At 52.9% G+C, this 16,201-nt stretch overlaps 1 protein-coding gene, 1 long non-coding RNA gene and 1 pseudogene across 3 annotated transcripts; 1 reads left to right on the top strand and 2 right to left on the bottom strand.

The window, feature by feature from the left end:
• Window positions 1-1,467: 1,467 nt before the first annotated feature.
• LOC120656141 lies at window positions 1,468-3,201 on the top strand (annotated as a pseudogene).
• A 1-nt stretch (window position 3,202) lies between these two features.
• Window positions 3,203-6,692, bottom strand: LOC120640655 (benzaldehyde dehydrogenase, mitochondrial-like). 2 transcript variants are annotated; one of them, XM_039916563.1, is made up of 9 exons: window positions 6,371-6,692; window positions 5,516-5,719; window positions 5,286-5,428; window positions 4,787-5,170; window positions 4,437-4,700; window positions 4,198-4,335; window positions 3,974-4,111; window positions 3,791-3,852; window positions 3,203-3,716 (listed from the first exon to the last, which is right to left on the bottom strand). In XM_039916563.1, exons 1-9 carry the CDS (start codon window positions 6,468-6,470, stop codon window positions 3,443-3,445), a joined length of 1,707 nt encoding a protein of 568 aa, XP_039772497.1. In that variant the 5' UTR covers window positions 6,471-6,692; the 3' UTR covers window positions 3,203-3,442. The 2 variants fall into 2 exon arrangements, with proteins under 2 accessions (XP_039772497.1, XP_039772503.1); XM_039916569.1 differs by having other exon boundaries at window positions 5,516-5,647; window positions 6,371-6,688.
• Window positions 6,693-8,993: 2,301 nt separating this feature from the next.
• On the bottom strand, window positions 8,994-11,196 carry LOC120640670. Its single transcript, XR_005661955.1, has 2 exons — window positions 9,380-11,196; window positions 8,994-9,286 (listed from the first exon to the last, which is right to left on the bottom strand). It is a non-coding gene; the product is annotated as an uncharacterized LOC120640670 (long non-coding RNA).
• Window positions 11,197-16,201: the final 5,005 nt, after the last annotated feature.

A 16,201-nucleotide genomic window follows, 5' to 3' on the forward strand; every position in this document is an offset into this window, starting at 1 on the left:
TTCGTTGTCGAGGAGGACCAACACCCGGACAGCTGAGTAATCAGCAATGTCCGCGCCATAGTTGTTGTCGGGTCTGTGGTCCCCAACGGTCCGGATACACTCCTTGTCGACGCAGCAGACGTGCCCGTACACTTGGAACGCGCGGGTGATGCGCTCCCGAGTCTAGTGCTCCGGCGGGTAGTTCGTCGCCGCGAGGACCGCCAAGCGACGGTAGCGACAGACGAACCTGAAATCCGCCTCCTCGTGACGGATTAGCCGCAGAAGACGGCCCTCGTGGAAGAAAGGGCCGCACCGCAGCATCTCCTCCCGAAAAAGGGGGTGCCTGAACACCATTATCATGGTCCCATAGGAAGAGGGCGCCAGCCGGATGGGAGGGTCGCCGCCACGTTGCTCCAGGGCACTGCGGATGAAGAGCCCTGGGTCAGCACACTCAGGCTCGACGAAGGCGTAAGCAAGGTGCCGGCAGGGCTCCATGTCCACTGGGGGCATGTGGACCCCAACGAAGTCATGTCCGTTGGCGGCAGCATCGCTAGTAGGGGTGGGAGAGCGAGTGGGGAGGAAAGGTGTGGCGGCACGCCAAGCACAGCGGGCGTGGGGGCGGCGAACGGTGGAGGCTACAGTAGGAGGGGTGTCATGGACAAACCGGACTGCAGGAGCGCGGCGCTGCTCCCCGTGAGCATGAGGGGAGAGAGCGGGGGAGTGGGTGGTGGGGGAAAGAGGGGAAGGTCCGGAGCCCGTGTATCGCCGTTCCACCGTCGGGGAGCGCCAGGAAGTGGAGTCCCCAGACCGTGGTCCGAACGGCGCAGGCGCTCGTGGACGGGGCGGCGACGAGGAGTCCTCGCTGGAGGAGCGCGACGCACGCCGAGCGACTCCCGCCCAGAGGGCCGACGGCCCCGCCATCGAGCACGCTGTGCTGCGGTGGCCGTAGCGGAGGCACTGCCGGCACCGGACTGGGTCTCTGCACGCCTCGACGTGGTGATCAGTCGAGAGGCACCGGAAACACTGGTTGTGGGAGGGAGGCACTGAGCGAGCACGACGATGTTTGCTGCCATCCGTGTTTTTTATAGGCGAGGGGGCGGAGGAGAGCAAACCGAGGAGGTATGGTCGCGCCGCACTCGGATTAGACGCCTGATGCGAGTCGACGGCGAGCGGCGCGGAGATGGGGGGGTGGGCGAGGTGACCTCCGTTCGGCGCGCTGGAAGCAACACCACCGGACAGAGAGTGAGTTGACGGAGCGCTGCGGGGCGATGAATGCCCCAGTTCACCACTGAATATCCGGAGAGGAGGAGTGGCAGTAGGCGATCTATTTCCCCAGATATCAAGGAGATCTCCCGGAGCAGCAATGGCGCACTCACTGACAGGCCGTTGGGGCAGTGGCGCTTCTGACAGGAGGTGGGAGAAGAAGTGAATGTCGCCTTCCTTGGCTTGGCGGGAGGATGTGGGGAGGGTTTCGCAAGGTGGGCCGCCATGGGCCTGGGAGGGGGCGTGCCCGGCCCATTCCGGGGAATCCGCATTTCGAATTCCAGGGGTGACGACATCTTCCCGCTCAACTCCAGCAAGGTCACCGGCGGCCATGGCGGAGGCTAGATATGGGAAGAGGAGCAACGAGACATCCCCGACCTTGCACCTCCCCCGTGTGACAAGGAAGGACGCAAGGTTCTTGGTGGCCGCACTGGCAGAGAAAACTCCAAGACCACAAGACTGAACCTCGAACCGGTGGGGAGCTCTGGAAAAACGAAAACTCAGCGCGTTCTGGACTTGGAGCAAGGAAGGAGTGCAAGAGCCTTTCTTCGGTCGAACCCAGAAGGTAGCCCCCCTCGGCGCCGGTTGACCCCTAGGGGCGGGGACGACGAGGTGATGAAAATGCAACAGAGCCAAGTCGCAGAAGGGCATACCTGTGTTCAACGGGTAGCGGCGTTGAGTTGCTGGGAGTCGACACGCCCTGATGGAGGAGCAGGAGCCCAGAGCATCACGAGAGATGCAAGTCCCACCCGCCACAGCTGACGGCAACACCAGTGGAGGAGGTGGCTTGGACGGAAGGGGCCAACTCCGGCCACGGCGCCGAGAACAGGGGGGAGGAACAGTAGCCCCAATCGGAGCAAAGCAAGGAGAGATGGATTCAGGCGTTGGGAGGAGAGGTGGGAGGTCGGAGGCGAGACGAGGGTAGCTGGGAGACGACGGAGGGGCGGCTATGGGGAAACAATTTTGAAGCAGGGGAGAAAGGGAAACGGCGATTCCGGCCATGGGGGGGCTTGCTGGCGGAGAGGGAGGGGTGGAGGAGGAAGAGGAGAGCGAGAGCTACCTGTGGGTGGTGGTTTGAGGGCTCGGGGTGGCCAGTGGTGGCGGCTCCACGGCGAGCAGCGGCCGGCGGCGGTGCTATGCCGCTGCGGCGGCGTTCCGGCGAGGCGTGGAGGTGATGGCCGGGCTCGGGAGATTCGTTGGGATGAGAGCAAGCGGATTCGGGGGTTGGTGGAAGGCGGCGTGGGCTCGAGTGGTGGCTCAGCATGGAGGGGCGGGTGGCAGCCATAGCGAGCAGCGGCGCGGCGCAAGCGCAGGCGGGCGGGACTGGCCGGCGACGAGGTGAGCAGCGCTGTAGCCAGGCACAGCTGCAACGCCCCGTGGCGCGGCGCAAGGTTGCGCGGAGGCGGCCCGCGACGTGCGGTGGCGGAAGCCGGGCAGACCAGCGGCCATGGCGCGCACACGGAGCACTCGCGAGCAGAGGGAGGAGGAAAAGATGGCAGTGGGCGAGCAGCAGCAGAAGGAAGGGGCGGCACGGCGGCAACGCGGGACACGCGGAACGCGCGCGTCGTTCGGCGGTGCCGTGGCCAATTTGGCCTTGGTGACCCCGGCAAAATATCGGGGCGTTACAAGCACGCGCAAGAAGAAGGCGGTGGCCGCGGCGCCGGGCTCACGCCAGAGGAGGTCGGCGAGCTGCCGTGCCACAAGTTCGAGGAGGAGGGAGCCGCCGGCGGCGGCGAGTGCGCGGTGTGCATGGAGGCGTTCCTCGCGAGCGACCGGTGCCGGGTGTGGGCACGGGTTCCACGCGGAGTGCGTGGACTCGTGGCTGCGCAAGAGCCGCCGGTGCCCCCTCTGCCGCGCCGAGGCGGCCGACCAGCGCAAGGAGGACGCCGGCACCGTGGAGGTCGTTACTGAAAGTGGAAGGTAGCAGCGCGTATGTCTGAGTGTATGACCGCATGTTTGGTACCGGTTTTACTTCCCTCTGTACATTACGTGTGTGTGTGTGTACATTACATGTTCACGCATTTGATTTCGGTGTCGAAATCGGCCTGGTAAATGAAGAGCACAGACAGCGCGGTGGTGTGGTGTTGCAACTAAACCGGCTGTTATTATTCGCCACATTTTCTGGTGTCCGGCGCCGTCCATGTTCTTCTAGTACATCAGAGATCATACCACCGGCAAGCGGCGGCGGCGGCGGCCGGGATCACAGCCAGGCGGCGCCCCTGATGGGCGTGACGACGGCCTTGGTCTGGAGGTAGTTGCGGAGGGCGTAGACGCCCTTCTCCCGGCCGACGCCGCTCATCTTGTAGCCGCCGAACGGGATGCCCGCGTCGAACACGTCGTAGCAGTTGACCCACACGGTGCCCACCCGCAGCGCCCGCGACAGCGTGTTGGCCGCGTCCAGGCTCCTCGTGAACACCCCCGCCGCCAGCCCGTACTGCGACGCGTTCGCCCGCCGGATCACCTCCTCCACGCCGCTGCCCAGCGCGTGGTGGCATGCCTACCGTCAGCCAACACGTCACGCGCCACCAAAAAAAAATCACAAGTTTACCTGAACTTGAGGATGGTCTGGACCGGCCCGAATATCTCCTCCCGAGCGATCTTCATGTCGTCCTGCACGCACCATCACAGAGTTCAGGGATCGACTGCAGATGGAGCCATGGATCGAACACGTCGAGATCGAAGGATGTGCTTTTGGTAGAAACAGATAATGGTGTGGGTAGCGGGGCCTTGCCTTGGCATCGGCAAACACCGTCGGCTGGATGTAGAAGCCCCGGTTGCCCGCCCTGTCGCCGCCGGCGAGGAGGGTGGCGCCGCTGTCGACGCCGGACTGGACGTACCGCAGGATCTTCTTGAACTGCTCCTCATCGATCTGAAGCGACACGAATGGAAGGTTTCAGCGTCAGCAGCCAGGACCCAGGATCAATGTCGCCGCTCCGGAAAAGGTTCTCTTTGCACCTGAGGCCCCTGTTCGACGCCGTTCCTGAAGGGGTCGCCGACGACGCGCTTCATGGCGCGGGCCTTGGACTTCTCCACGAACTCGTCGTACACGCGCTCGTGCACGAACGTCCGCGACCCGGCGCAGCAGCATTGGCCCTTTGCATTGGGAATGAAAGAGTTTCGGAATTCAGGAATCAGCAGCAGTAATTTCTTCAGCACAGGAGCACGACACGATTCATCACAATTGTAGTAACTACCTGGTTGAAGAAGACGGCTTGGTGCGCGAGCTCGACGGCCTGGTCGACGTCGGCGTCGTCCATGACGATGAAGGGGGACTTGCCGCCGAGCTCCAGGGTCACCGGCTTCAGGTTGCTCCTCGCCGCCAGTTCGAGGACAATCTGGCCCGTGCCCGTCGATCCGGTGAACGCGAGCTTGTCCACGCCCATGTGGCTACACAGCGCGGCGCCGGCCGTCGGGCCGAAGCCGGAGATCACGTTCAGAACACCGTCGGGGAGCCCAGCCTGCGACGAACAAACACAAGAAACGGCCGCATTGATGGCAGAATTCACGAGCAGAGCAATGACAAGTTCCGACTAGCTAGGCAAACCTCGTGGAGGAGGCTGGCGACGTAGAGCGCGGAGAGCGGCGTCTGCTCAGCGGTCTTGAGGACGACGGTGTTGCCGCAGGCGAGCGCCGGGCCGACCTTCCAGGCGAACATGAGCAGCGGGAAGTTCCAGGGGATGATCTGCCCGGCGACGCCGACGGGCTCGTGCAGCACCTGCGCGTGGTGCGCACCGTCGGCCGGCACCACCAGGCCGTGGATCTTGTCCGCCCACCCGGCGTAGTACCGCATGCACCGCGCCAGCATGGGCACCTCGGTGCCGGCCGACTGCGCCAGCGTCTTCCCGTTGTCCCACGTCTCCAGCGCTGCGATCTCCTCCGCGTGCTGCTCGATCAGGTCCGCCAACCGCAGCAGCACCCGGCACCGCTCCTGCGAGAGACCAGATCACCACGGTGACCGTGGCGTGAGCGCGAACCCGCCGGCGTGCGCTGTGCCAATGCCAATGTGGGGTGGGTGGATGGGGGGGGGGGGGGGGGGTGCGTACGTAGGCGGTCATGCGCGGCCACGGGCCCTCGTCGAAGGCCCGGCGGGCGGCGGCGACGGCGCGGTCGATGTCCTCGCTGTCGCCCTCGGCGACGTGCGCGATGACCTCGCCGGTGCGGGGGTCCACCGTCGGGAACGTCCTCCCTGGTGAAAATTGCAATGTGCACATCGCTGAGACCCTGAACGCGATCGACATCGGCAGACAGGTTGGAGCTGCTAGAGTTGCCGTACCAGAAGCTGCGTCGACGAAGTTGCCATTGATGAGGAGTTGGGTGTGCTTGATCTCCACTGTGGGTTGGATTGGCTCCTCGGTGGCGGCGGCGGCGGCAGCCGGTGCAGTACCGAACCTGCGAAGAAGATCCCCTGGCAACAGAGCGCGGTTCAATGGAGTCGTTTCTTCATCTAGAACATGACTGACAGATTGCTGGTAGCTTCCTTCGATTGCAGAATCAATGGACTGATGTTACAATTTCTAAGCGTTTGATCGGTACATGCTTTAAGTAAATGTGTTTGACGCATAAGTGCATGATAGGCATGCAAACCCATGGCATGGAACTACTGAAGTTGCAATTTTGCAACTTGAAAAATACAGAGTCGCAATCAAACCAAACGGTACGCAATTACTGTGCTTTTGCTTCCCACCCTAGTTTTGATAAGGAAGAACCTCCTCACCAACTGCCGCGGCGGCTGCCTTTAGCGCCATGACTCACTGATGACGTGACTACTGAAACCGAAAAGGAAAAGAAATTTGGCGTACAAAAAAGTGCATAGTTGCATTTTCTCTGAGCGGAATTTCGCTGATCGGCGTGCCGAACAGCCAGCGACGTCAATCTGTTTCTTCTGTTCTTCAGATAGGGACAAAGATAATAGACTTTACGGAGAGAGGGGGGAAATAAGGACAAAACGTCTGACGACCGAAACGTGAGTGATCAGGTGATTGAAACGGCGACTGAGAAAAGATAAGCAGAGGTAAGACGGCCGCTCTCATCTACTCATCACTCCAAACACCAGAGCTTCGATCGAGGCCACGAGGAGAAAACTTGAAATGGACCAAAAAGGAACCAAGACGCATGAACAGGTCGTCACCTGGTCCGAGGAGAGCGGATTTGCCGGCGGGAGAAGAAGCAGAAGACCTTGCGAGGAGGTAGCGAGAGAGGACGGAGGAAGCAGCCCTCCTTGCAGCCATGCCTGATCCCTTCCTGTAACGCTACTGCGGCTGAAAATCTCAAGCAGAGCTCAGCCGTCAGCTGCGGGGAACTATAAGGTGTGTGTGTTTCAGGCAAGTCTCTCTCTGTCTGAGGCCAGTATGGGAGAGCGATGGCCTTTGTTCTGCTGCCTTGCGATTCTTTTGGAGGGGCCTATATATCAGGCAAGCCTCGAGGTGGAATGCGGGGTTGCGTGACAGCACGCGAGTGCAGCTACCTGCTGGTGAAGCATGTCCAGATAAGGAATAGAAAAAGGAGGGGAGAGACATGACAATACTGTGCTCTACCAGACTACTGCAAAGGAAAGAATGTTTAAACGAGAGAAAGGATGTGGAGTAAAAAGTAAGCTTCCTACGGTCATCATGAACAAAAGTCGTTTTAGGACATTTCCGAGACATTTTATACTTGTGAGCTGCGACCACAAATTTTCACTGCAAGTTTGCAAGATATCTACAGAGGCTACCAAAACTACGATACGATAAGTATTTAGGAGATAATTGTGCCAATATCATCCTCAGATGTCCAATCAGGCCCTCCACATTATTGGTCTAGAGCGATGCTTCAAACGGAGAGAGAAAAAATTAGCATCACTCCCACACCGTGACATACGATGCCCGTGCTAGAAGAATTGTTGTTGTGTAGAGCTTACTCTTCCAACTGCTTGCCTGAGCAGGAAACATGGTACTTTTGTACAGACTACAAGCTAGCGAGTGAAGCCGGCACATTGCAGCAGTTGAGAAGCGAAACTAACTTTTTACGGTGGGGTCTGTTTTTTTTCTCAAGCTTCGCTCCACACCGCGGAAGGCCTCAAAACAGTATAAAGATAGGTATTATTGGGGAAAGTTTGGATAATTTGACTACTTAAAACTTAAACTATGCCCTACTTGTGATCGAATGACGTAACGAAGGGAATCATGCACCCATCGTCAGGTTCGTCCTCTCCGTGTCTTCATCTTTTCCATTCCCAGAAAAGATGAAATGTCACACTCAGTTCGACTCGTGCGTAGGCTGTAGACGCTCATCGTGACCTCTATGAGGATCCACTTCCCTTCGCAAATGCTCGCTGCTGCCATCAGCAGGCTTGAGAAGGCGAATCGGATTCGACGACTTGCAACTGCAAAGACGGCCGACGTGCTGCTGATAAGCGCTGGTACACCAGCGGTAGAGGGTACCGACCCCCCAGCCTTCACGTGAAAACAGACCCGGGGCAGTGGGGCACGGCATAGCTACGTTCCATGCGTGCGCAGCTTTTTGTTTCGGTTCGCCGTCTAGTTGCGATGAACGGCGCCCACCGTGGTCCGTCGATGCGACCAAACGATGCCCACAAGCGCAGGCGCAGCCGCGCAGGGCCACACTGATCATGCAGATTGGAAACTAGCAGGGGTGTGCCACTTATATTTTTTTAGAAAAAAGATTACAAATCCGGCCTCTACGTCTGTAAGTACACAGCCAATTATTGAAAAGTTTACAAAAAAAAAGAGCAGAACCAGTCTCTAAAACAGACAAAGAAACGATAATTATGCTTCCACTCTCCCTTGACTAGCTCCGTAGCAATGATCTCTATATTTCTGCTCCGCACAGAGAGTGTGTTTTTAGCGTGCTCATCACGCTGCAGCTGCCAGTTACATGCTAGCCCCACATGATATTTTTGAAGAAAACTACGGCACCCCTTAGGGGTGTGCCACTTACATAGTGGCCCCACATGATCCTCGCAATCTGATGCTACTGTTCAATTTGTCACTCCTACCTACAAGAATCAAGAAGGCAGCGAATCTGCGAATGCAAAGCCGAGACGAACAGGAGCAGAGCTGCAGAGCATCAACCGAATCAGCTTTACCGGTGACGGGCCTGCAGCAAGAGCGTTCGTATGCGTTCAGCCTCGGCAGCTGAGCAGCAGGTTGGCTCCTGGTCCCGGATAAGGAGAGATCGTTGGCTTCTACAGTCTCCAGGCGACAAGAAGAGGCAACAGTCTCGATCAACACCCAAGAAACCGATCATCGCTACCTCGCTGCAACCGGTGGTGCGTCAGCGTTGTACAGTCCTCTCGGTTCGCTGGGCAACTTGGCGAGTGCTCCACCAAGGCCGCTGCTCCCAAACTGTGGGCGGCGCACACAGATCAAGGTTATTTCCTTTCACACCGGCGTCACGAGTGGTTTTGGAAGCAGAGCAAGGCATGGCCGAGAAAAAAGAGTGGCAATTCGATTTGTACTAGAACTCTTGGCGCGGCGTTGCCGCTCCATTCGGAATCTGGCCAGTGTTTCGTGTTACTTCAGCTTTGTAGCTTCAACCCTTTGATGAGCATAAAAATGGTACAACGTATAACATATACATGAGTGATTAATGCCAGATTTTGATATATTTCTATTTGTAACAGGATAAGAGTTTTTTTTATTTGTCTTGCTGTTTGGTTACCCTCTGAGTAAATTAGCTTAGTCGAGACATAGTATGGAAATGCATTCCGGTCTTCTACTTGTCTCTGCTTTTTCAACCGCAGATCAACAAGTACTATAAATGTAACGCGTATAAAATTTTAGCTTTGAGCAAATGCCATGACAATCTTATGGAAGGGCATGAAATCCTCAAGCAGCATTTACATAAGAAGCTGTTATAGGGGATCAACCATCCAGAAGTCACGAGTATGCCTATTTCCTGCAAAAGTACTCTGATACACACTTTGGAATTTCAATTGAGCATCTCAAGAAGCTATATTGTTTCATTAAGTTTTATTGGCGAAGTCAACATCATGCCACTTGCTGTTCTAGTTCTCGACTGTTTTCCATATTCTTCCATGGTGAGGCTGTATAAGGAAAGAAGAAACAAGTTGTAAACAATTTAGCTAGATTATGTTTAAAGTCTAAAAGCAAGCAAAGATAATGACTCATAATTATACACAGCTTTTGCGAGCAGGGAAGCCGACAACTGAGTTCAAATTAGGTCATCTGGAGTCAAGAACCAAAACCCTCATTGTGGGCATTGAGGTTCTCAAGCTGATATTGATCATTTCCTGTGCCAAAAACTAAGGTTGACAATTAATACCTTATGCATAGAAATAATAGATGCAATATTCAAAAGGCTACTCCGACCAGAAAAGGCTGATTTCCCAAGTTCAAGTTTGGCAATGCTATATGACAGTAAGCCCAATACCTCCAATTTGATGTGGCAAGAACTCAAGCTTGACCTTGGTGGCTTTGGCAATATTTGGCTGCTTGTAAATACTCAACATGTGTTAGTCAAATCCTAAGAAAGCAGTACACTAACCGATTTGGTATTCTCCATGGTGCACAATTGGTTGATAAAAAAACTAATAATTCATCGTGAAGTGGTTGAGCTCATGATTTGTGGAAACTGCAAACCACTTGTCAACTACAATCCCTTAACTCACAGACAAAGAAATGGAACAACAATCTATGCATGGGCCACAGCCTGTTCAAAAGCCTGCAGATAATTTCATGACGACACAACCAAATGGGTGCCACATTAGATGCTGCAGCCAAGCGGATCGGCAATCAAGCTGATATATGGCACTGACTAACCAGTTGCTTTGAACCAATCAAGGCACTTCTAGCCATGGGCAAAAAACATCAGTATAAGAAACTCACTTTCAAGTACAAAATTGGCTCTTACACATGAAATTTTAACCTAGCATCTGCTTATGCACATGAGAAAGTTTGCTAGATACTGACAAGTGGAGAGCTAATTTGATTTAAAATCCTCATCACACCCGAGACAACCTGCCAAAAAGGCAATCAAGAATGCATACGAAATATATGTAGTTTGTACAGAATTAAAATGCAAAGATAGCATAAATTAAACTTGAGAGCAAGAGTTAGCACGAGGACTGAACATGCAGGAATAGCCAGCAATTTTGTATTGAACATATAAAAGAATTTTACAGTAGCTTGGGATAAATTATGAAGCATTAGGGATAAATTGAAAATTATATATGTAGTTTTAGATAGAAAAGATGGGTCAAAGTGAACCATAATTTTCACAACAAACTTATGTGATCCCTTCTTGAATCGAAGTCGTATTTTTATGTTTGGCAGGTCCTACTGGGCTACAACTCCTCCGAACACCAACTTTCAGTGAGCACCTTTACCTTAGAGCCTTTGGGGGCATTTCCTCAAGCAGTTGTTGGGTGTCGTACATGTTGACCACCGCTCTGGCTGTAGGGGCACTACCAATCGTGCTCTGTGGTGACAGAGGCCCCAAGGGCCGCTATTTGCAGTGCAGGCTGGTGCGGCTCACCTTCTTCGACGCGAGAGCCTTGAGCTGCGCTGGCGCAGACACCACGGCTCCTTCACGAATCACCAGCCAGGTGTGGAGGACGACGGACCTTGCAGCTGGCAGGAGAATATCGACCGGCAACTGCTGGGGGAATGGAAGGTGCTTGTGGATGAGTGGGGAGGAGCGTCAGCTAGATGGGAGAAAAAGATTCCAGTGCGGATGGCACTAGCTGGAGAGAGTGATGAAAGCGAGACGAGATTGGGTCCATGGCCCTTGTGAGGAGGATTGGGAGAGCTCCTCGTGCGCCGGCGAGGGGGTAGGTGGACAACGGCGGCAGCGGCGCACACTCAGGAGTCGGGACGAAGTGTCTAGAAACGCTAGGTAATTTGCCTGCAACTGTGGATGGTCCGATCAACATCCAACGGAAGAGAACGGCCAGCGACGTGGCCAAATAAGACGCCAGATCCTATGGAGCAGATTTCGTTATGTAGAGATTGGCATCACATCATCTTCTGTTGGTTGTCTTTTCTCTGGGAGAAACGAATCCCAGGTGGAATTTTCTTGTGTCACGGTTCGTCACTGAGGAAACCAAGCAAGACTATAGTCTATTTGGGAGAATGGCGGCTAGGATTAGGAATGCCTAAGACCTCATGGAAACAAATCATCCTAACAAACATTGATGCCATAAGCTCCGTGTGTTTTTGGCTGAAGCTGGAAAATTTTCCCCTTCAGACCAAGAATGGTTGTAAGTTGTAACTTCTTAGTAGTGCATTCACTTTACAGCTGATCTAATCGGCAGGGCCGTCAAGCTCAAGCTGGTCAGCTTGGCCGTGGCAAGCAAGCCCGCCTTCTCCTCTTCCCGAACCATGGCGATTCGTCATCCATGTTCTGTTCCAGATGATGGAGTTGTGGACGATTTGTTGTGAGGAGCTTCACCCCATCAGATGCCCCTGCTGTGCAGGTCGACCTTCCAGAGCCGGACGCTGGGATGGAGCCGGCCGCGACCAAAAGATAGGCAAGAGTAAGACAGTAATCCAGTTCTCTTTGTATGTTTGTTTGGAAAGCAGCAGGCTAGCAGCTGTAGCTTTTCATTTCTTGTACGAACAGAAAAATAGAAATTAAGGCTTACCGTATGATTTCGCTTCAACATATATACAGACACACACAATAACCCTATCAAAAAAAGACACGCACATATAAGTTTGTTCCTGCGCGTGGAACACGCCACTCGGTCGACTGACGGCCCGAGTGGTGTCTGGTGTGGGTATCAGGGTAAGTGGGCAGTGGGCTGCAGAGGCTCCTCAAGCACAAGTTTATTAATTCGGAGCAGAGAGACGGGAGAGGAATAGAGGATGCACTGAAGAGATGTGAGATCCATGTGAGAGCGAGACCGCACTGAAGCTTGGTCTGATGCATGGTGCTGGAGCTTGCCAGTTCGGTGATGATGCCCTCCCGCGAGGCCCGTACCACTGGAGCGCTGAGCGCTTGCTGTTAGAGAGAACAGAGAAGGTATTAGCGGCGGCAGAGTGGCAGCCAGACAGCACCGGCGAGACCGGGGTGGTGTGACGACTGTGCGATGCAAGCAATGTAACACTCAGGTGTTAATCCACTATAATTAATTTAATCACGGTCATTAGTTTCAAATTTCACGCGACAAATCACTAAATCAAACTTTTCCTGTCAGCTTGGGCCGGACCGGTCGGGCCAACCGGTCGGACCGGTTGAAGCTGGGTCAACCGTTTTCTTTGGACCCCACAACATTTAAATCGCTCTCTCTCTTCTCTCCACCAACTCCTTCATCCCCACCGTGTTCAGCTCGCCTGCCTGAGCTCGCCCTCTCATTTTCTCCCCCAAAACCCTAATCCCCAAATCCTTCCTCTCCATTTGATCCAAGGCCGAGGAAAGCTCCAAATTGGCGTGGGGAATCATCTCTGCCATGTGCTCCTTTCCGGGGTGAAGTGGAGTCCAAGTTTTTTCACGGGGAAGAGGCTCATTCAAGGTACTCAAGCTTGGCTTGGTTCGATCTCTTGATCTAGATGGTTTTAGGTGATTTTCTGAGATCAAACATCTTTAGGGGCGTCCCTAAACTAATTCCTAGAAGGGTGTTAGATTTGGTGGGCGATTTTCGCCGCGCCAAAAATTCTAGCTCTAGGTCTGGGCAGGACCGGTCTGACCGGTAGTGTGTTTGGATTAAATGGGACCAGTCTGACCGGTCGGAGGGACCGGTCTGACCGGTGTGGCAGGGGCTGAGAGGGCTAAATGCGGGATAGTTGGTGCAAATAGTTAGAAATAAGTTCGGTTATTGGTTACTTGTAATTTTTATAAATCATGTATACATTCTCATATCGTATGCATATGCATACGTGTAACAGCCGTAGCGGAGAAGGTGGTATACGAGGTGGTTGCGGAGCCACAGGAGCCGCAGGGGCAAGCCCCGCAGCAGGAGGGTCGTGAGGAGTCGGCCCAAGGCCCAGCTGACCCTAGCACTGAGCAGCAGTCTCAAGGCAAGCCCCGGTGCACAACCTATTAATTTAAATTTATGACACACACACACATATATATATATATATATATATATATATATATATATATATATATATATATATATATATATATATATATATATTACTTGTGCATTAAGTTTTAGGAGTTGTTTGGAACCCTAGTTGCATGATCCCTAGATTCCCTTGAGTTATACTAGTATACATAGGACGATAGAAATGCTATGCCTAATAAATCCCGGTAGATGTCGAGTGATTTCTGGTCACTCGCGAGATATAGGATGCCTCCATATTTTTGGATACACGGAATATTAGATTATGCAGGAAAGGAAAATATTTGGAGACCGGGCGGGGAAAGGTTTGCCCTGTCTGTGTCGGTTAAGGATCATCCGTTGTCTGGCCTTGTGATCGAGTTTGAATTACTAACCGCATGCCGAGAGTAGGAGGTAGTCGAAACCGGTAAGCCGAGTACTGCCTTGCTTCGAAAGTACAGAACTTCTATCCACTCCTTAGGATGAGTCGAGTGGCTGCGGAGAATTGGGATGCATGAGTTTACTTTTGGTGATCTCTCATAGGGCCCGACTGACTATATGTAGGTGGGGCGGTTCTGTAGTTCGAGGCGGGGAGGGGAATGGTTGGTTCGTATAGTCCGACGGGGCAAATACTTGCCATGTTGGTTCGGTCCACCTTGCAAGGTTAAATCGGATCGATTCGCCGTCAGTCGCCCTCGGATATGAGCACCTTGATCGCAGCACCGCATCATAGTAATGGTTGGAAATGATTACCCTGAGTTAATATTCAATGTTTAGTATAATTACTTAGAAGATGCAAATACTAGTTGATGATTTAAGCATATAGAATTTGGAGCTAAAAGTGGAAAAATAAGGACTCACTTTAGAAGTTTTTTCTGCAAAACAACCACCAGTTAAATGTCTTGCATGTCTAGGTATGTGGGCTAAGTATACCCAATAGTCGGGTAAGTCTTGCTGAGTATTAGTTGCTCAGGGTTTGTTGCCACCTAATTTTATTTCAAGGCACCCGGACGTTGACTTCTGTCCTGTTGCGTCAAGTTCATCCGTCGGGACGCAGAGGTGTGACATCCCAGATTTTTAAAATACTAAGCAAGAAATAATAAACACATAGTCATGCTTAATAAACAAGAACAATTCAAATTATGCATTTTTTTGGGAAATAATATATGTGTGTGTTTGAATATGCATGTGTATGTGTGTCTATGTGTATATGAAAACAGATGAGAAAATGACGTTTTGCACATGAAATGACGAGTTCTTCAAATCACAGTTTTTAAATATTTAACTTATCTTTCAAATTGTAAAAAACAGGTTTTCAAAATAAATTTTAAATCGATGCTTAAATGGACTTTTGTCCAAAACCAATATTATAGGTTTTCGAATGACGAACAACTTTTGTGTTCAAAGTTTTTCGTGTTGCCACACAAAAATGGGAGAAAAATTTGAATTCCGAAGCGTATAGGACATTTTCAAATGCACTCAAGTTTCAAATTTTAAATTTCAAACCATTGCTCAAATGAACTTTTGCCTAAAACAAAAGTTGTAAATCTCAAAATTTTGAACGAGTTTGGTATTCAAAAGTTTTTCATTTGACCTTTGGAATAGGGATAAAATTTGAGTTTACAAAATGAAATTTTGAACTTTGCTTTAATTACGAAATTGCCCTCACCACCATCTCCCTTCTCCTCTGTTTCACGTTCACGGCGTCGCCGTCTCGCCGCCGGCGCGGCCACCTGGCCGGCCACGCGCCGAGCCCTCGGCCAAACCCGCCTTCGCGCCCCCAGTTTCGCCTCCCTGCCCAACACGCCGACGTCGTGCGCCGCTCGCCGTCGTGCCTTTGCCGTCGCCCCTGCCCATCGTGCCCCAACCCAAGTGCACCTCCCCTAGACGCAACGTAAGCCTCAGCACCCTCCCCTCACCCCTCTCACCGCTAGGAGCCGTGCCCCAGCTTCTCCCTGCACCAGAGGCGCCGTCCCCTGGAGCTCACCGACGAGCTCACTCCTCCGCCTCTCCTCGGCCCCAAGTGACCCCTAGGATCGCTCCCCCGCCTCCCAAGGAAACACACCGACACCATCCTCGCCACCCGGGGCTGCCGGCGTATTGCTGCCACCGCACCCTATTGTCGCCGCCGCCCCTACACGCTGACCTCCCCTCTCCGGCCATCCTCCACCCGGTCCGACCGGCCTACGAGCTTCCCCGACCTCCACTTGAGCTCGCCGACCCCTAGTTCCGCTGCCACAGCCGCCGGAGCGCCACCGTCGCTGCTCGTCGCCGCCGGCAAACCGCCACTCACGCCGGCGACCTCTTTCCCGGCTGTCTCCGACCCCAATAAGCACACCCCTAGGTAGCCCTTGGCCTCCTCCTTCTTTTCCCCACCCTAGCCCTCGCTGCCAGCGAGGCTCCTCGCCAGAAACCGGCCGGCCGCCGCCCCCTGTCGCCCTCCCCTGTTCTGTCACCGGTCAAGGGCCTCCCTGTAAGATATAAAAGATTCCAAGGGTATTTATGCAAGAATCAGGGACCCCTTGGTAAATATGTGTCTATGTTGTCTCCAATTTTTCAGTGAGTTTGTATATTCATTTAAAAATTATTGAAAAATCATAAAAATGCAAACTCAATTGTTATGAGTTCATTGCAACTAGATCTACAAGTTCTGTTACAGTCACTTTTTCTTTTGCCCAATAGTTTTTGCTCTATTTAAAATAAAAAGAATAAGTATCTTTTATTGTATCTCAAGTTGTATGCATGTGCTGGTTCTGATTTTTGGTCAGTGAATTGTATAAAAATATAGTGGTCTTGTGTAAAAATTTGGTAGTCATTAGACATGTTTAGCTATAGGTTTAATTAAATTTGAATTTATGTCTAGGATAAAGTGATTTATTTAATACAGATTCTACACTATGTATTTTGAACTGAAATTTTTACAGTGACCCTATTTTGTGTTATAGATGCCAT

The sequence above is a fragment of the Panicum virgatum genome, chromosome 1K (genome assembly GCF_016808335.1).
Source record: "Panicum virgatum strain AP13 chromosome 1K, P.virgatum_v5, whole genome shotgun sequence".
Lineage (NCBI taxonomy): Eukaryota > Viridiplantae > Streptophyta > Magnoliopsida > Poales > Poaceae > Panicum > Panicum virgatum.

Coding starts and splice junctions, on each gene's coding strand:
- LOC120640655 (XM_039916563.1), bottom strand. CDS start 6,470: ATGGCTGCAAGGAGGGCTGCTTCCTCCGTCCTCTCTCGCTACCTCCTC. Junction 4,112..4,197: donor GCGTCGAACAGGGGCCTCAG/GTGCAAAGAGAA, acceptor GTGTCGCTTCAG/ATCGATGAGGAGCAGTTCAA. Junction 3,853..3,973: donor CGGTGTTTGCCGATGCCAAG/GCAAGGCCCCGC, acceptor TGGTGCGTGCAG/GACGACATGAAGATCGCTCG.